General features: G+C 41.5%; 1 protein-coding gene across 1 annotated transcript; it reads left to right on the top strand.

Moving 5' to 3' along the window:
- Positions 1-11,697: 11,697 nt before the first annotated feature.
- Positions 11,698-17,561, top strand: LOC143142630 (uncharacterized). The gene is made up of 3 exons (XM_076303655.1): positions 11,698-11,823; positions 16,922-16,992; positions 17,145-17,561. Exons 2-3 carry the CDS (start codon positions 16,944-16,946, stop codon positions 17,357-17,359), a joined length of 264 nt encoding a protein of 87 aa, XP_076159770.1. The 5' UTR covers positions 11,698-11,823; positions 16,922-16,943; the 3' UTR covers positions 17,360-17,561.
- The last annotated feature ends 2,921 nt before the right edge of the window (positions 17,562-20,482 follow it).

Here is a 20,482-nt window from a genome sequence, read left to right as displayed (position 1 = left end):
TCCACATGTGTTTCCTCCTCCCCAAAAATGACACACTGCTTGGGTGTTATTTATGCATGTAAACATGTGTTGCTACTGGAGACGACACCCCCCACCACCACCACACCCGTACCCACAAACCATAACTTCCACACTCACGCGCCCCCTCGCTATATGGCTGACCCCATATGTTTGTATATACAGGGTATATGTCTTTCTCTTCCTCTCCTTCATTCCCTCTCTTCCTCTTTGTATCACTTAAAAGGAGTGAGTGGTGCTGTGTTGCAATACATGCTTCCCTTTTATGAAGCCGTTACTCTATAGCCTAGAAATCTAGACGCACCCTAGCGGCAGCAAATGTAATTTGGTGCCAGGGTAGTCTTGCAACTCGCCGTTGGCTTGCGAGTTGGAAAAATTAAACTTCGCTCAGGCCAATCACATCGTGTATAGAGTCGGTAGGCGGGCTTAACATAATGATGGCAGAGTTGCGACGGTTCGGCGTGAATTCCCTGCTACTTGAAAACAAAGAAGATGGATGCTACTGCTGGCGAACAGCGTGACACGAGTTAAGCTTTGTTTAAGTTGGCAAAAGTTTGAACAACTAGCCAACTAGCTCGGCTGGTGGGAAAACGCATGGGACTCATGAGTTGTAGCGCTATCCTATTACCTGCAGAGGGAATTTGAAATACAACCGTTTATCCCGCCCCTCAGACTGAGCACTGCGAATGGTGAGTCCTCTACCTTGTGTGGGGAAATACAGGGCCTGCCATTGCACATCAGCTAGGGCTAGTTACGGGTAGAGTTCAATCTGGGGACTCTGCCTGTGTGTGTGTGTGTGTGTGTGTGTGTTCCTTGCAGGTGAGGCCTTGCTGTGAAATCCTACAGACTTTTGTGCCTGCCATGTACTTACAGGCATGAAAACGGGTCAGGGGTGAAAAAGGTGAGAAGGGCGCGCGAAGTGGGAAATGGCCGCTTCATAGCAAAACAAGCGCGAGTGACATTGTTGTCAATAGTGCATAGCTTCCATGGAGTATGAAGTTGCCTAAAACCAGAGATTTATGAAGAAAACAAACTACAAAATGACTAATTTTTACAAAAAAATACTTATTATTTCTTCTTTTTGGCTTGGGCCTAAGTGTGAAGGGGCCCACTTGCGCTGTTTGGCAACATGCTTCAGCCTGGCCCTCCTCTCCTCCTCAGTAATCTACATGAGTTTTCTTTCTTTCTTTCTTTCTTTGTGCCTGAAGTTATCAGACATTTCTGAAGATTTCATAGGCCTAATGGACACTTCATAGTAGACTATTAGAATAAGTCTGAATATTTGTTGGACCAAACCAGGTAATAAAGAAACTTGGGTAGGGTAGACTAGGCCAGTATTTTTCAACCTTTTTTGTGCCACGGCACACTTTTGACACATAAAATGTCCCACGGCACACTAACATCCTGTGTGAAGAAAAAATAAACATACCATAGCCTAAAATTTCAAATAATACACAGATATGGCCTTATTATGGCTTCTATGCAAGACCTGCTCAATAAAACAAGCGCCCTCTGTTTCATTTGTAGGTGACTATATCTAATTTAATTGTTGTTATGAACTGGATATGTGATGATTCTGTGAATACTGGATATGGGGCACCCGTTGTACAATGCCTGCATACCACAAATAGTGCAATCATACAATCAATGAGGGCATGTGGTTATACATTATTTGATGCAACAATTGCTTTTCTGGACCAGTGAGTGACATTTGGGTAATTTTCTGCGGCACACCTGATGATCTCTCACAGCACACTAGTGTGCCCCGGCACAGTGGTTGAAAAACACTGGACTAGGCTTTAATTTGTAAAATTGGTTTGAAATGTTTTAACCTGCAGCTAGGATACTTACAGATTGTGGCATTGTGCTAGTGTGTCAGGCCACTGAGCGTTTCTTAAAAGACGGCATTACCATGTCAAACACTGTTTTTGTCTCTGAACTTGACAAAACGCACCAGCCCAGTTTAGGAGCATTTAATTCAACTATTTAGTTATTCACATTAGCCTGGTATACTGATAAAGTAGCCTATGCCTATTTGCTTCACCATTTGTCGATCTAGATGGCTCAAACTACACGTATTCTTCATCAAATGAACTCGTTATGTCTATATTTCTGTCCAATATCGCTAACTTTAACAACAGCCTATGCTACGTTGCTACACCAATCTCAATGTTTTTTTCTGACAGAAGTTGAACGTTTCAACTAGCCCACCTGTGACATCAATAAGCATCTTTCCTCGCCGGGCTCACATTCCAGCTGACATTTCAGACGCATATATCTGTAGTCACACAGACAGGGAGGCTATTCCAGCGCAAGCGTTCTGTTCGCGTTGCATCCGCGGCAAAATTTAGCTTCCACTGTTTTATAGGCTAAATGCATAGGGGCTGCATTCACATAATCGTTGCTGGTCTCTTGTCTTACAACGCATCAAGATGCGTTCGCGTCTGCGCGTGATTTGTAAACTCAGTTGTAACCCCAACCCCCCCCCCCCCAACAATATTTTCTCATCGGATCTGTGCGAACCACGTAAGTCCCCTATTTTGGATTCAAAACGGCGAATTTCGCCGAAAGGTGAGGAGTTTTCATGCCTGTACTTACCTGTCCACAAGATGTCGCCATTCTGCCACTGTGTGCTTCTGAAATCCTATGAATTTTTGTGCTTGCCATGTACTCACCTGCCCACAAGATGTCGCCATTCTGCCTTTGCATGTTTTTGTTTACTCGCTCCCCTTTCCTTGGTTAATGGAAATTCTTCTGTGATTGGATGATTGGATAATTAGTGTTGATGTACCGGCCTATTTAAGATCCTGGTTTTTTCTTTGTCTTTGCTGAGTTTTCCTGAGAGACACAGTGTGAGTACCTGTTTTTCTGTGCTGCTAAATCTTGAGCTCTTGTTTTGATTTTGACTACTGCCTGCATTTTGGAGAATTTGAAAAGCCTGTTTTTGTGCTGAAATACTTTTTGTTGGAACTTTGATTTTTGACTGAAGACTTTAGTTGTCATTGGACTTGTTTTTGGGACTCTGGGAACTTTTACTGAACTGAAGAACTGAATTTTTTTGTATCCTGTGTTTTTGAAAGTAAAGACAACTTATCAGAACTCATTGCTTCTCTGCATGTCTGTCCAAGGTCAACCACCCAACTAAATTCCTGACACCTTGCAGTGCACCAGCTGCGTCCACAGCTCACTTGATGCCAATGACTGTGTGGAGACCTGCCCCCCTGAAATGGACGCATACGCTAAAGTCATCTCTCCCTCTCTCTCTCTCTCACACTCTGTAAGACTTTCTCTATCTCTCTCTCTCTGTGTATAAAGCTTTATTACTTGTGTGTTTGACACAAGAAGGTTGCATTTCTGGAGTGCATCCAAATAACTTTGGGATCAAATATGGCTATGGCTCCAGAGTAGGGGCAACTTTTCCTTAGTACTGCTGTGAATTGGGTAAAGGGAAATAGCTTGGTGTTGGCGTATTCAAGCACACACACTAGGCCACACCCCCTTCAAGTAAGCAGTGACTGTTAAAATCCTGAAGCCCTTAAAAGAGAATTCCGGTGTGATATTGACCTAAAGTGTGTTGAAACATGATACCGAAAATAATTCCCTGGAAATGCATGGATTCCGGTTGTTTCCAGTAGCAGCAACTGCAATCCATGCATTTCCACGGAATTATTTTTGGAATCTGATCCCTTATCATACCTGTTCATTCTTACTCGTCGCTCGACTTATCGTGACTAAATTCAAGATGGCTGCAAACGCTAAACTTTGTGAAGATACTGTCTGTATAAATCATCTTGTAAGTAAACTACCAGTGCTTTTTAAAAGTTCTCAATGTCTCGTTTTAAATGTCAGGGCCTTCGGTAGTCTACCAATGAAGTGTGGAGATACATTGAGCCTCGTAAATGGTGTAAAACAGTGATTTATTTGCATGGCTAGCCCGATGCCGAAGCACCACCATTGAAAAAGCTGTTGGTAGCATCGGCTAACTAGCGCCAGATTTTGGAGTGCAGGGGACAAGCCGAGATGGGCTATGAGACATACGTTCACACTCAGTATCATGTTTCAACACACTTTAGGTCAATATCACACCGGAATTCTCCTTTAATTTGTAAAGCAAAACGATCTAGCTCTACATTGCAGAAGAATTAAGGATACCGCTTCTTCATGACTTGTTTAAATGTCATTGTAATTTAATTGACGCATGCTCGCGTTTAAAAGTGTCACGCATAGCTGTCCCCGATGTTACATTCATAGCCTAGAGAAAACAATACATTTTTATTTATCTGCAATGTTCCAGGAAGATAGGCTTACATTTATAGGCTGTTCCTGTTTGATCACAGGTCCAAGAAAACGAGTGGATATAACGTCAATGCATTCTAAATGTTTCATGTACTTTATTTCATGTTGAGTTTTGCTTCCCAGCATGCATTGCGATTCATTTAGTATTTTTGGCTATTATTAGTTTTTAATATTTTGAAACAATATGGTTTGAACAATTTATCTTAGGCTAGCCTAGGCCTACTCTGATGATGTTTTGAACAATATGCTACGGGATATGCCCATTAAAACGTCGTATTAGTTTATTAAGAAAATGACACCTTAGATGTGAAAGCAGCACATCCTAGCCCAGTATAAATGTCCATGTCTACTCATCATTAGTGTAATGCATTCGGAGGACGTGATTTCATACATGCGTGAAAATATGAGGTGAGTGAAGATGATTGTGTAGTTGTAGAACAAGTCAATAATGTGTGTTCATGTTCCGTCTACCTCTCTCCTAGCAACGCTGAGACTTACAGGATGTAATACCATACCAAATCGCGCTTCATGTTTTTTTTTACCATCGCGGAAATATAAACGTTGCGCGCATAACGTCGCGGTGACCATTACAGGACGTCCTCTCAAAGTCTCGTGGACGTCTTTTAGACCTCCTGAACAGAGGTCCACGGGACGTAAAGGGAACCCTACACAATGTCGAGGAGGTGACGTTTGCCAGGGGACCTTTAGGGGACGTCGCCAGGACTTTATTTTGTTTACTGGGATGTTGCGTGATTTTATGAAAGTACGATGTATTGTGACATCATGCAAGTCAAATTTGTAGTTTCTTATGTCTCATTCCATCGAACTACAAACCCGCTACCTGATCTGGCAAACTTATATAGTGCGGTTACAACCGATAGAGGGCCGCGAAGTAGTGTTAATTTCGTCAGACGAGATGACAGGAAATATGTTCGTCAACGACCTTTTTTTTTCATGACTAAGACGAGACGATGACGAGACTGCAGTAATGTCCTGAAACACTGACTAAGACTATCTTAAGATGCATTATTGTTGACGAAAAAAGACGAGACTAAAATGTTTTGCATGAAATAAAAACTAAGAGAAAATCTCCCTTCATGTTCGTCTACAAAATGAGAAGACAGAATATCTAGCTGTTATGTTTTCAAAATATTCCGAATGAGTTCATACGCAACAGCTTTCCTGTAGGCTAGTCTACGTGCTGCTGCTGCTGCAACCCTGTGGCTGCAACACGAAACTACATGGAACAAGAACACTGGAGATTTCTGCCAGTTAGCAAGCTAACTACCTAAGCTTTATGTCACAATGCTACATACCCAGAAGTTGAAGCTTCTCTCATTCAAATTAACATCCCCCAGAATGTCCATACGAAAATGTTCAGCATGTAATGTCAACTATTCATCTAGTTAGACTGATGATGCAAAGTTTGCTAGCAAGTAAGCTAATATGGAAAGTTTGCTAGCAAGTTAGCTATGGCTAAGATGGAGAGTCTGTTTGGGGAATCTGTTGTGTTTGGGCGCATATCGCCATCTAGCGAGGCGGAGTAAAACATTAATAGTTTGGCCTACGACAGTGTTTCTCAAACTTTTTCAGTTTCAGGACCACTTAACTAACCCTAGTTAAAAAAAAAAAAAAGATTAGACCTACTTCAATAGTAGCCTATAATTAGTCTACACAATAGGCCTACTCACTGAACCACCTTGCTTATTGTCTTTGCACTTTGCTTATTGTGTCAGAGGATTCCTACTGTATGATTTAAACTGGCATATCTTACATAGACAGTGTTGCAGAACTGTATTTGGATTTACATACAAGTTATATTGCAAACAACGCATCTATATTATATTTTACCACGTCTGCTCGCGGACCACTTGGGATAGCTTGCAGACCACCAGTGATCCCCGGACCACACTTTGAGAAACACTGGTCTACGAATATGACAGTGGTCCAGTCAAATCTTTTACTGTCTATGGTCAAATCCCAGCCGAGCTATAACTGTAGCTCGACTTACCTGTGCATGTAAAACATACTGACTGACAAAAAATCAGAATGAGTAATTATAACAGACGAGTAGCCCTGTGGACACACAATATTGTTGGAAAATTGAGATGTGTGAAACACTATTTGACTAAAATGGTAATCAGAAATAATTTGTTATAAAAAAAGACTAAAATGTGTTGAACTGAAACTAAAACTGACTAAGACTAAGATACCTTTAGTTTTCTTTTGACTAAAATGACGTGACTAAAATGACGTGACTTTTAGTCGACTAAAACTTGACTAACAAAAATGATATTTGAATGACTAAATATGACAAAGACTAAAAAGGACATTTCGTCACAAGACTAAATTAAAAATAGGTGACAAAATTAACACTACCACGAAGCGAATGCAGAAGTGCTGTTCACCCTGTTACGAGTTGATGAACCACGGAAACAATTTTGGAAACATTATTTTAAGGCACAAAAAACTCTTTGGTGTCGCTTTAACCATCAGCGACACATTGAAAATATGCTAACTGAAATAACTTGTTAACAAGTAATAACTTTCCAAGACCTAGTCAAACTATTAGGCCTAGGTGAATTTACAATTGCACTCAGTGGAACATTTTTAGTTTCACAGCAAAACGGCAGCTAGGGGAACGTGAATTTGCGAGTGAACACTTGTTAAACTTACCTCATCAAGTCTTTCATTTAACCCACCGTTGGCTGAAGAAAAAATAACATAAAGAGAGGCCACTGCTTTGCCTGTCATTCTCACTTGTCACTTTCTCTCTGTATCTCATCCTCGCATGAAATATATTAGTGGGAGATTCACATGCTCAAGGAGCTTTCCGGAGAAGTTGGATGTCTGCTCGTTTTGCGTAGTTTTAAGTAAAAAATCGTAGCGGCGTATTTTGATGTGAAAATGCGTGGTTGCTACGCAACATGCGTACAGGTTGGCAGGTCTGTTAGGCTGCTTGAAACACTGACTATCAACACACAGGACGAGTTGACAATTCACAGTCCATTTTTTGGAGGTGCACGTCGAGCTATGGCGGAGGGGTCGGAGAGGGGTTCGCGGTGACTCAGAGGGGTCTGCGGGGGTCGACGCAGAAGCATAAAATAGGCTTTACTGCCTACCTCACAGTATAGTTTAGGGCCAAGTTCAATTGTGCAGTGGGGTCAGGATATGATCCTGTATTTCCCTGCAGTCTGGAGACATTAGTATTTAATAGCCTTCCCCTACTATACGGGTGCTACCACCTGTTACAATAAGTATGCTGACTGAGGAAGCAGCACATACTGTCACCATAGAGACCTTTTCCTAACAGAAATCAAATCGATCCGGACAGCAGTGAGTACATGCACGGCTGCTTATAACGCGAGGCTCAAGTCAGGGGATATTAGTGACTAGCCTGTTAAGTGGCGTACTATGCTCTCCGTCGAGAAATGAAGGCTGCCAAACTGCGATACAGAGATCGAATGGAGATCACTTCCAACTGAATGGCCCCCGACACTTATAGCAAGGACTAAAGACCGTCAGCGACTTCGGCAGCAAATCCATCACTTCTGGTAGGCCTCCCACTGACTCAGGGCCGGTATCTCCCTATACGCACACTAAAGTTGCGTAGGGCCCCACGAGTTAATGAAGGCTCCCTCCCCTGTCTCCCCTTGAGTCAAGCTAGTGACAGACAAGTATAGGCTACAGTTATAGCGACAGTGTCTCATACATTAAGAAGATGAATATGAAATGTCATTACCATTCAGGGCATTAAAAACAGAAGAAATTTCACGAGAATAAACAGCAGAAACAGCAGTCGGGTAAACTTGTGTTTGTCCCATGGTTTGATGTCAACATATTTGCTGGCCTAGCAGCCTTGGCCTGCCTAACAGGGAAGTGAATCCCCTGGTCTGTCTGCGGCTTGCTTGCTAGTCTTTCCCAGTCACAGTAGGCTACTTCGCAAAGTTGTGAAATAGGCTATAATCGCTTATTCCAATTTATTGAATGCGGGCAACTGGCTACAATTTTGAAAAAATAACCGCATCATTAAATGCGTTTATAATAACGTGCAGCTCGGGATGAAACTAGCAGTTTTTCAGCAGAAACATGCGAGGACCCGTCAAAACTAATCTGTGATTTCACTCTTCCCATACATTTTTAAAACAAGTAAATGGTTTTACAATTTTCAGTCAAGCTTTAGTTGGTTTAGATAGCCTACAACTAATGCAAAATGCAAAATAGCCTAATTATTAATTTTCATGTTTCGCTGTGGCATGGGCAATAGATCAGAGCCGGTTCTCCCTATACGCACACTACGCAAGTTGCGTAGGGCCCCGCAAGTTAATAAAGGCCCCCATAAGGTCTCCCCTTGAGTCAATGTAACGGAAGCCAGCTAGCTTAGCTGTGCGTGTGGAACGTTGGTAAACCTCACTCCCCAACGCTTGAAGAGTGCTGCTGGCATGCGAGCTAGGAGCCTGGGGTTTTAGCTCAACTCTCAGCACGCTCTCCTCCCGATCTGAGATGCTGCTGTTCGCGGGTTCGAGTCCGGGCGTGTGCAGGGCTGAATCACGCAGGTTCAACACAACGCAGGTTACATCATGCTAGTGACAGACAGGTATACAGTTATAGCGACAGTGTTTCATACACTAAGAAGATGAATATAAAACCGAAATACCATTCAGGCCGTGAAAAATGGAAGAAACTTCATGATAATGAACAGTGGGAACTGCAGTCAGGTATAGGCTAAACTTGTGTTTGTTCCATGGTTTGATAACATATTTGCTGGCCTGGCCTTGGCCTGCCTAACAGGGAAGTGAATCCCCTGGTCTGTCTGCGGCTTGCTTGCTAGTCTTTGCCAGTGACCGTAGGCTACTTTGCAAAGTTGTGAAATAGGCTATAATCGCATATTCTGTTTTTTGAATGCAGGCAACTGGCTACATTTTTGGAAAAAAAAATAGGTAACACTTTACTTGACAGTATTGACATAAGAGTGACATGACACTGTCATGAACACATGACACTGTCATGACACATGAACCCAAACCCTAATCCTAACTCTAACCCTAACCCTAAATTATGACAAAAACTGAATGTCACTTAATAACAGAAGCATTATGTCATAAAGTTAATGACTTGTTTATGACACCTTCGTGACCGTGTCATGTCACTCTTATGACGATACTGTCAAGTAAAGTGTAACCAAAAAAGAATGCGGTCATAATAACGTGCAGCTCGGGATGAAACTAGATAGATAAATAGATTTTATTGATCCACAAGGGGAAATTCAAGGTCCCAGTAGCTTACAGTAGGACATCACACACAACATACACTACAACATAAACAAGATGATAAAATAACAAATCCACATTACTAATATGTAAAGATATTAAATTAAAGATCCAAATGAATATGCTAAGGGATGCATAAGCATGAGTCGCGTGCAGTGACATGGCAGGGCAGGGACTAACCCTGTGATTCAGTATGCAGTGGTAAGGTACTCTATGAAGTGTGTGTCATGGTGGTAGTGTAAATAAGTCCAACAGTGCAAGGATAAAGTTTAGAGACCAGCATTAAATATGGACAAAATGTAAACATAGTACAGTTTTTCTCAGTCACTTTGGTACATTTCTCGAATCATCCTCGACATTTGCAAAACAGTAAGTGCATTTCTCGAAACAATTCGTACAAATAGCAAAACACCATGGATTACCTGAAAAAGCCACTTTTTTGCTCAAAATCCTTAGTTTATCTCTCAAAATGAAATATCTGTGTCAACAGAATGACAAGTCCTTGTGTCATTGAGTACGGATAAGACAGTCAAATTGCTTAGTCATGTTGACAATATAACAGTGTCGAGGGATGTTCTGATGTAAACTATGGCTAAAGTTTTGATGACAATTACAGTTTTTCTCAGTCGCTTTGGTGCTTTTCTCAGATCAGAATGAAAATTCTCATAACTATTAATTCAATCTCCACAACATTTAGTCATTTGTGCACATCATAGTAGCAATTTCTCCTTCCTCTGAACAAATTGCAAATGCTTTTGAACATGTATCAGTTGCTTTGTCATGTCAGTCAAAATAAACTATACTTATGGATGCTGAATAGTCGTTCCCAATAAAACTAATAGTCTTCATTTCATTGCTTGAGTCATTACATACAAAATTGGTGAACTAGTTACAATTCTGTCACAATGCTGTAGAATTGCAAAGAGCATATACAGTAAACATGTGAAACATACATATTCAGTGTCTTGTACTCTCCTAACTACAGCAATTTGTAACTTTACTGTAGTTTTCAAATGGCTGTACAAGTACTGTATAGTGCTGTCTTGAGCATTTTCAGGTAGTGTCACCGAGTTCTGACCTTTTTTGCATGGGAAAACACTGAGAGCAAACTGTCATAATGAAAACATGACAAAGCCATTTGACTATCTTGTTCATAAACAATGGTGTCAAGACTTTTTCAAGATTTTGATGACACTGGCAGTTTCATTGACATAAATACTTGCTTTTGAGGAATGGACTATCCATTTTGAGCAAGTGACATGCTTTTGCAGGTTATCCACTAGGTTTTGCAGTTTGCACTAATTGTTTTGAGAAATGCACTAACTGCTGTGCAAATGTTAATAGTGATGTGAGAAAAGCACCAAAGCGATTGATAAAAACTGTATTGTAAATTGTAGGTTACACCTTGTGTATATGGGAGTTTGATTGCAAGAGACTGGACAAGATTCACATTTACGCTTTTACTGTTTGTACTGTCATTTGTTGACAGACCATGTCATTGTGATACAGAAAGGAAAAGACAGCACTGCATAGCACAGAGGACAAAAAAAACAGAAAACTAAAGTAGAAATATGAACATAGGACAATCTCCTTATGGAAACTGTACATGCAGTGCTGTAGGAATTACAGTGCAGTCTTCCTAGACCTCCTGATGTTCCTGTTGGGCCACAAATTTTCATCCACATTACAACGAATATCATCTTGCTTGACATATTATGACAACTTGTTCAACCATTTTGCATGTAAAGACTTATGCTATGAACTAATGGCTAAATGTTGTGGGGGGTGAGACTATTCAACAGAGACCAATTATAATACATTTTGATCAACAAGACATAAGCAATTGATAATGTAGGAAACCGCAGAGAATTGTACATAATCATTTGCATGGATGTACCAAAGCATTTGCAACTTGTTCAAAGAAATGAGAAACTGCTTTTTTGATGTGCACAAGTGACACAATGATGTGAAGATTAAATGTCTCGTTGTAAATTCACAAGTAATCCTAAAAAAAGCTGTTCCTGCTGACCTCAGTGGAAGATCCAGAAAGAGGAACAGGTTGGGCTTTCCAGGATATCACAAGCAGACATGGAGAAGAGCAGAGTTCTGAGAGGCTGCAATCAATAGGCAGTCACATGAATGACTGAGGTGACAGCCTATAGCCTACGACTGGCAGTCTATGTAGAAGTCATTTCAAAAGGCAGCCTGCTGCACCAAGCTGAGATTTCTGTGACGTGCTGTGAGTATAGCCTACCTAATAAAGCTCAGTGCTTTGGTGATTCTGTGTCTGGGAGATTTTAGCATTTTTTGCTTACTGGCTTCCATCAAACAATGTTTTAATGGCTGTTTTTTGTTTGTTTGTTTTTTACATATTTTTTTACATATGTATAAGAGCTCTGTGTTTTGGGGATTTCTGTAATTCTATGTTTTGGTGATTTTGGTAATTGCTTAAAGGTACACTATGATTTTCATCTTAATATAACCTTTACGAAGCCAATTTGATGGTAAACGAACTAGGGCTTTCACGACTAGTGATTTTCAGTAGTCGACTAGTTGTTCATAATAGCCTATTTGTTCATAATAGCCGATGACTACTAGACTTGTCGTGAATTTATTAGTTTATTAAGTTATAGCTGACGCAGAGATTGGAGTTCTGATGAAAACTTAAAACTGTATTTTTGTAATACATAAAGAACATAACAATATGAAAATGTATAGGTTATTCTATCCACATTGGTTAATATAAAAACAGCAAAAAAGCCTACCGCAGCCTAAAGCACGGGTGTCAGCTGGCAGCTAGGTTGCATTGACAATGGAAGTGAACAACCATTGCCAACGTGAACACGAGTTCAGCACACATTTTTCATTGTGTCTTTAGCTAAAGAATTAAACTGGAATCACCATAAACCGCAGTGGCAACTTACAACAATTAAAACAGCGTGGCCATCAGTAAACATTAGCCTACAGTGTACCTGCATTACTCATCGCTGTCTTAGTCCTACTCACTTCCACTCTGCCAGGTTTTTGGTTCACGATAAGAAAAAACGAGGGCATCGACTTGGGAGAGATGGAGACTTGAGCGCTGTAGGGTGACTATGTTACAACTTCACCGCCAGGAAAAAAAACGCTCACTCGGAGTAAGCCTAACTGGTGGCTGGAATCATAGACAGTAAAATATATAGCCAGATCAATTTCTTGATAACTTCGCTATAGACAGGTAGAACTTTGGAATGTGAGCATAAGTGTGACATACAATAGAACGAATGCATTTTTATTTTGCATGCTAATTTAGTCAGACTCGTCAGTCATGCTGGTTACAGCTGGACAGTTCTCCACTTGAATGCACAAGACAGATCTTTACCTTGACGAGAGATATCGAGGACCAGAGCCGTATATCGGCATCTCGTGGCACAAGATCTCATCTGTTTTTTCGTTGAAATATCGTGATATGTTTGTATCGCGAGATCTCGTGAGATATCGTGGCCCACGAAATCTCGTCACATCCCTAATATGAATCCATCATGTATGGTATCAAATTAAAGCTCTTATACAGAAATCAGCTTTGACCATAAAAAAGGTGAAAAAAATAGTTTAGGTCCCTCCAGAGAACAAAATACCTTTTGCAAAGTGACCTTTAAAGGAATTATCCGGAGTAAAATGCACTTTAGATCGATTTATGGATGATTGGGGGTACATACGTTGAGTTGACATCAAAATCATGTCATTCGGATGTGTTTTAAGAAAGTTTGATGGTACCGTTTTCAGTCACAACTCGTAGCCTGGAAGTCAGCGGGGCATTTCAATTGCGCCGCTACAAAGCGCTATTTTTATACCTCTTCTACAGTTCCAAACAACATAACACTTACGTGGTAGTGAGTAGAGGGTCCGTAAAGCCAAACCGAAGTATCCCGAGGTCTTTAAGTGGTCGAATAGAGAGTCCAGAATGAATCTAATCAAGCCAGTACCTTTCCGGAAAGGTTGCCATCTTTGCTGTAGGAGTCTTATTGCTGAGTGTGTTGTAACACGCTCTGGAAATTCACAATTTCGTCGCCGTTTAAAAAAAATAAAAAAACATAGTCCAGTCCATACAACTTCATTTCAATTTCGAAAGAAATACTAGACTATGTTTTTTTTTTTTTTTTTTAAACGGCGACGAAATTTTGAATTTCCAGAGCGTGTTACAACACACTCAGCAATAAGACTCCTACAGCAAAGATGGCAACCTTTCCGGAAAGGTACTGGCTTGATTAAATTCATTCTGGACATGATTTTGATGTCAACTCAACGTATGTACCCCCAATCATCCATAAATCGATCTAAAGTGCATTTTACTCCGGATAATTCCTTTAAGGTCAGATTATGTTCCTTTTTGCCGCGTAATAGCTTATACCTCCAAATCATGACATGTTTGGTATTAAATTAAATTAATTATGGAGCCAAGAGAAGATTATTCCAGGACAAGCACTCACAAAGAGAAATCAGAAAGAAGAAGAGGACTAGATACTGAAGATAGGAATAAGATCAGAGAAGAATTGAAGCTGTATATGAATCCTGTGACAGACTACTCAAAAGGGCGGCTATGTAACATCATCAATGGTAGAACTGCTCCTGAAGAAGTAAATGTGGACAATGCCCTTGCCATTGGACGTTCAATGGCGTCCAAATTCAGTGATTCCTTACCCGATGGCTTTCATGCTCTAATTAAGGAGTTGGTCACAATGGAAACACTGAAGAAAAGGGTCAAAGTTGGGGATGCCAGTGTCTATGATATGGAGAAACTATATGCACGCTTGCTTGTCAAATCTCAAAGCAGAGATATCCATTTATCTAAGGTTTTTGAATATGCGATCACTCCAGTACCCTCTTAGCCTGGAAAATCCAGGCCCTGGTAATCTAGAAAGATTAAGGGTCTGGCCATGAATAATGAAAATGGCCCAACTCAAGGGGCGGCACCAAGCATGCATTTGAAAATCTCACTGCACGCAATTGGATCACACTACAACCAATGTTTGCTGACTGATTCCGGACTTCGACGGAATTGGATAACACTACGACCAATGTTTACGGACTGATTCCTTGCAGTGCTGTCGTCATCTGTTTAGCTCGCCTCATGGCCCGCCTTATCAGATACACCGATGTGATTGGTTCCTCGCGATGCAAGGGGTAAAAGTAACGTGCATCCTTACTCATTGCCAAAGTGTCTTGCAGAGACAATTCAATTGTGCTTTCGGGAGAACTCTGGCATTTCCAGGGTAGTACCCTCTGCATTGTTTGATGAATATAGAGATATGAGAAAAGAAGCAAAGCTGTACTTGTAGAAAAGCTAGCAGTGCCTACATCTACAACTCCACTGCATCCAATAGATCTTTAAATTGTAAACCTGTGGCCCAAAAACACAACACTGAAGACTTTTGCCGATAACTTCTTGAAGTCATTTGACGGAACCCATGACACCTACACTGTATTTGATCGGTATGATCTCTCTCACTCTGTGAAATCACATGAACGTCAGAGACGGGCTAAGGGCACAACACCAAGACAGTATCTTTTGGGTTCCAACATGACACTGCCATCCAGAGATGTCATTATGAAAAGGGAGAAAAACAAAGCTGCACTGACCCAGTATTTGTGTGATGCAAACAAAACCAATCCATATGTGTGGTTAATTGGAGACAACAGTGCATACAATCATGAAGAGGCTGATGTCAAAATAATGAGTTATCTTTTGGAGTTGTTGCCTCAGAAGAAGCACTTTCCAATTTTGGCTGATGATTCTGATATTTGTGTCCTTGTGTTTTTAAATTTGGCTTTACAAGCCTAAGTCTCCATGCGTAAATATAACAACAAAGTAATTGACATTAATGCTACGGCTACAAAATTAGGAGATACCTGTTATGATTTGTTGGCTGTTCATGCATTGTCTGGTTGTGTCAGTGTGTCATATCATATGGCAAAGGGAAAACCTCAGCAATCAATTTGATGCTCAAGAGGAATCTTGATTTGAAAGATTTTACAGATGTAGAAGCTGATGACCATGAGTGGATGAAGGCAGGAATGGATTTCCTTTCTTGCCTCTACTATGAAAGACTGTTGAAAGCCTCAGTAACTTGAGACACATGCTATTCACCAAGAAAAAGAGATCCTCCTAAACTAAAGAGTCTTCCTCCAACAAGATAATGTACAGCGGAACACATCAAATGTGCTCAGCCTCAAGTCCTTCTGTGGAGAGCTGCTGACAAAAAATACACCTCCCGTGTGTACTGATGATGTATCCCTGTTTGGTTGGAAAATAGAGGATGGAATTCCTGTGCCTGTTCATGGCAACACTGACATTGCACCCAAAACAGTTCTAAGGCTTGTTGCTTGTTGATGCAAGGCAGTGCCAGCATGCTCCAGGGCCTCTGGCAGCTGTCAGTCAGATGGGCTACTGTACCATGCACCACCTACTGCCATTGCAAATAAAAATTTGAAGATGGCTACACTTTCAGTGGAGGATACTGATGACAGCAAGGGAGAAATGTCTGATTGAATGAAAGTTTTTTGGAGACATTTGGGACATTTGATGTTTGTGATGTGTACAAGGCCAGCCTGGCAACATGTTTCTGTATATACTGTAGTTGCTTTCAGAATCTGTGACTTTGTTCCTTGTAACATTGTCTATTTGATCAATTGTTGAGGGTTGAGATAATTTGTTGCTCAGCCTTCTATTTCAGCGGTGTGACCTTACCAGACTTAACAGATATGTAGACTTGAAATCATTTTTAACATTTTGTATTCACATCGTTGATTTCTGTTTCAGAAAAGCTTTCATTTGATACCATACATGATGGGTTTATACAGTACCCAGTATCTAGTTATTTTTTTATGATCAAAAAAAGGGGGCGTGGCAGATTATGTAGTTAAAAAAAATGCCATACAACTTTAAGAATCGGCCTGAAGACATCTTGGGAGAATTGTGAAACATTACCTTGTCAGTAGATAGCTCTTTGTAGATAGTTTTTGCCTGTTGTTAATCCTTTGCCTCCCCTACAAAAGCATTTTCATTGTGAATAGGGGGAACAAGCCACAAAAATTAAGCTATTTACAATGGCAGAGTAAAATATAAATATATCTCGACTCTAGAGGGAGCTCTACAGTCGCTAAAAATACCTGAAACTGCATAGTATACCCAGAGAATGTCTAATAAGACGGGCTCTGGTATACCTTTAACGGCATGTAGTAATTTGCATAAGACAAAATTCATTCTAAGATTCATGAATTCCAGAATAGTAACATTTTGCATGCCCTTAACTGTTGCAAACTAACCCGCCTCTTCTTCCCTGTGTGTGTGTTTGTAGACTGAAGCAACTCCTGGTAATCATGCGTCTGGTCTTCATTTGCGCTCTTCTGGTGCTCTCTGTGAGCTTTGGTATGTCTGCTCAGTAATCATACATTTTATGCAGTTATTACACACACACACACAGACACATAATGACCACACAATTCAACTGTGATTGTCTAAACACACACCCTCTTCCTCACTGCCATGCGTCTCTGCCTCTGTGCTGTGGCCTGTTTCAGGTGAAGCTCTGAAGTGTAACTTCTGTACGAGTGAGGGAACCTCCTGTGTGCCCTCTACGCAGACGTGCCCGTCCTACATGGACACGTGCGGCATCGTGCTGATCATGTACCCAACGCATATCATCCGCAGCTGCATGACATATGGCTTATGCCAGAACTGGATGCACATGCGCAACGTGTCAGCTATCTGCTGCAGCACTGACCTCTGCAACTGAACACACCCGGCACACTCATTGTGAATGCCTTGCACACACTAGATGTGGCACCACCTTCTGTCACCCACAGCTAAGCTTTCCTGGTCTAGAGGGCCACAATAGAGCACACACAGATTTGTAGTGGTTTTAAGTGTCAAACAAGACCAAAAACCCTGAAAATATGTAATAATAAAACATGCAATAAACAATATACAGTAAGTCAGCTCTCTCTCTAGTGTTTTTATTTTTGATGTGATGTGATACTAAGTATATACACTCTTTTGATCCCGTGAGGGAAATTTGGTCTCTGCATTTATCCCAATCCATGAATTAGTGAAACACACACAGCACAAAGTGTACACACAGTGAGGTGAAGCACACACTAATCCCAGCGCAGTGAGCTGCCTGCATCAACAGCGGCACTCGGGGAGAAGTGAGGGGTTAGGTGCCTTGCTCAAGCCGTGCCTACCGGCAACCCTCCGGTTACAGGTCCGAAGTGCTAACCAGTAGGCCACGGCTGCCTTAAAATGTCTGTAACCCATAGTTTGCCTTCCTTCCATTCTGTGCTTATGTTGAAAATGAGTTTGTTACTGGGTGTGTATGCAACTCTAGTGGGGAGATTATGTCAACAAAACAAGACCTCACAAATAAGCACCATTTTTACAACCCAGCAGAAGAGGAGTAGCACTCAAGATGGAGAAGAGAAGAGATAAATAGACTGAGGAGGAGGTGCAGGCATGGGGTGAGTAAAAAAGCAAAAACTGAGTTATCTAGTTAAAAAGTGTCATAGCTTAGTCAAGGGTCCAATAGTTTGGTTTGAATGTTGTACATGATCACAAAGTGAGATTTAACAGGTGGGGGAACCCTCAAATCCAGTGTCGGTGCAACAGGGAAAAATGACTCACCGCTGGACAACATATTGAATATTAAAAAAATAGTGGTGTAGCAATACTTTTTTGGACAAGAATTGCTAGTATCTTGGTCACATAGTCTTGGTCAAATTAGCTCCCATATTGACTCGTACCAGGGGCATAACTAGACCTACAACTGCACTGGGGCACAACAAGCCCCCCTAGGGAAATGCCGAGGTTAGACTTGCTTATTTTTATCTATGGATGGAAATATCTGTAGCCTAAACTGTTTTGCACTTCAGAATTTGAACAATGCACACACAGGTGGAATAGTTATCATGATACTGAAATAAGTCCACAACTACAAAGCATATTTGCTTATCTGCATGCGTGAACTGGCACAGGTTCACTCAAATCTGACAGGAGACCCATGAGAACCTATAGTACTGTCGGAAAGGTACAAGAGGGGGGATAATGGGTGTGAAGGCGGAGCCAGGGGACGATATACAGTATTACATTTGAACACCTTGATCCTAAAGGACAGGCAGGCTGCAGTTTGACGGTACACGCAAAAAAATAACTCACCATTTTTTTTAACAATACCATTGCACTATAACATTGGTATGAATTAATCTATTAATTTATGACTTTATCTGTGGTGCCGGAACGCAGTGAGAGAGAAGGCAGTGTGTCATTTCTCAGGAATAATGACCAACCTGTACACCTGCTTTTTATCAGTTGGTAATTCATAATTCCATGGTATTCTACAACTTTCACATCAGTAAAGCAGTGGCTCAAGAGAGGGTTGTTGTGCAAGGCAAGGCAATGTTTTCCCAGCAATTCTCAGGTTGCTTCAAGCTTTACTTAACTTCAAAGATCATCTTACCTCTGCATGGCATGGTTATTTACGTACAACCTCAGAATTTACGTGAGTTTACACAATAGCTCTCTGTTGGGTAGGTCTAGCACATATGGCACCTTCTGCTGAGACATGCAATGAATTTTATTAACATCAGAAAATATCTTAAAAACACTTGTCCATTGAATTGTTTGATATATTTGATGTGTTAATAGTAACTCGTTTGTTTACTCTGAGCATTTTGAAGCTCCTTCTTGACTACTGTGATATTGTTTTCCTCCAGTAGAGGTCAGTGATGAACTATGCTGTATTTTCCTAGTCCTCTGGGCCAAACGCTTTGTATCTAACACCAAAGTATACATCAGACTCACTCACACACAAGGAGACAGGCACTTCAGACACATGCACCCACTCTCTCTCTCTCTCTCTCTCTCTCTCTCTCACTCTCACACACAAACACACATATTCTGATTCATGCATCACGTGCACATTCATTATATTCAAAGACATACAGGTGTCACTGTTCCTTTTGTGACTGCAGCTAGGTGGCAGTGCCACCATTCCAGCATCTCCGCATGTCCAGAGCAGAGAGTTGACTAGCCTACATTATCGGTTTCCCATGGCCTTTCTTCACCCTGTGAGTAGAGGGAACAAAAGACACAGACACACACCTTAATGGCCTTACAAGGATTGAGTAACAATCACTAGGCCTGAAGGCTTTATTTATATCTGCACCCATTCTTTTAACTTGATGTTGTCTGAAGATATTTATCTTACAAGGCAGGACTTCCAGTTACAAATCTGACCATGTTTAGCATTGTGTATTCCTCCTGTAGATGCCCATTCATTTAACCATAAGTGATCTGTCTCCTCCCTTAAAACGGCTCTGCTGACGTCCTGAAGGTTTTTATTGGAGTCTCCGTTGCACATTTCTGTCCATTCCTCTGGCCTGACGTTGTCTGTGGTTGCTCCAGTCAGGAGCTCCAGGTGATTCCTGCTCTGCAGGGCAGGCCGCCCCTCTCTGCTGGACACCAGTGGGCAGCCTGGCTGGGTCCTGATGTTTATGGCACTGGGCAAGCGAGCGCTCATGGCAGCCTCCCATCTACACGAAGGTGAGTTCTCCACATGTGTTTCCTCCTCCCCAAAAATAACACACCGCTTGGGTGTTATTTATGCATGTAAACATGTGTTGCTACTGGAGACGACACCCCCCGCCACCACCACCAACACACCCGTACCCACAAACCATAACTTCCACCCTCACGCGCCCCCTCGCTATATGGCTGACCCTCAGCCCCCTCCCCAAGTAAACACGAGGGGGGACCCTGCGGGCTTTTGCAGGAAAGGGCTCCCCACACATGCAGGCATTTCTCAGGCAGGTGGAGGTGGTGGTTGTGGGGGGTTGGAGGTGGTAGTAGGGGGAATGCCATTTGG

Source organism: Alosa pseudoharengus, unplaced genomic scaffold, assembly GCF_046254945.1.
Source record: "Alosa pseudoharengus isolate Yale_2024_CS ecotype anadromous, Long Island Sound unplaced genomic scaffold, YU_APseudo_1.1 YU_APseudo_1.1_scf_24, whole genome shotgun sequence".
In the NCBI taxonomy this organism is placed as follows: Eukaryota; Metazoa; Chordata; class Actinopteri; order Clupeiformes; family Clupeidae; genus Alosa; species Alosa pseudoharengus.
This window is presented reverse-complemented; position numbering and strand designations above follow the sequence as displayed.

Bases quoted from the DNA above. Each gene is read 5' to 3' on its own strand.
- LOC143142630 (XM_076303655.1), top strand. From the start codon at position 16,944: ATGCGTCTGGTCTTCATTTGCGCTCTTCTGGTGCTCTCTGTGAGCTTT. The intron at 16,993-17,144 runs GTATGTCTGCTC...GGCCTGTTTCAG, and splicing joins GGTGCTCTCTGTGAGCTTTG to GTGAAGCTCTGAAGTGTAAC.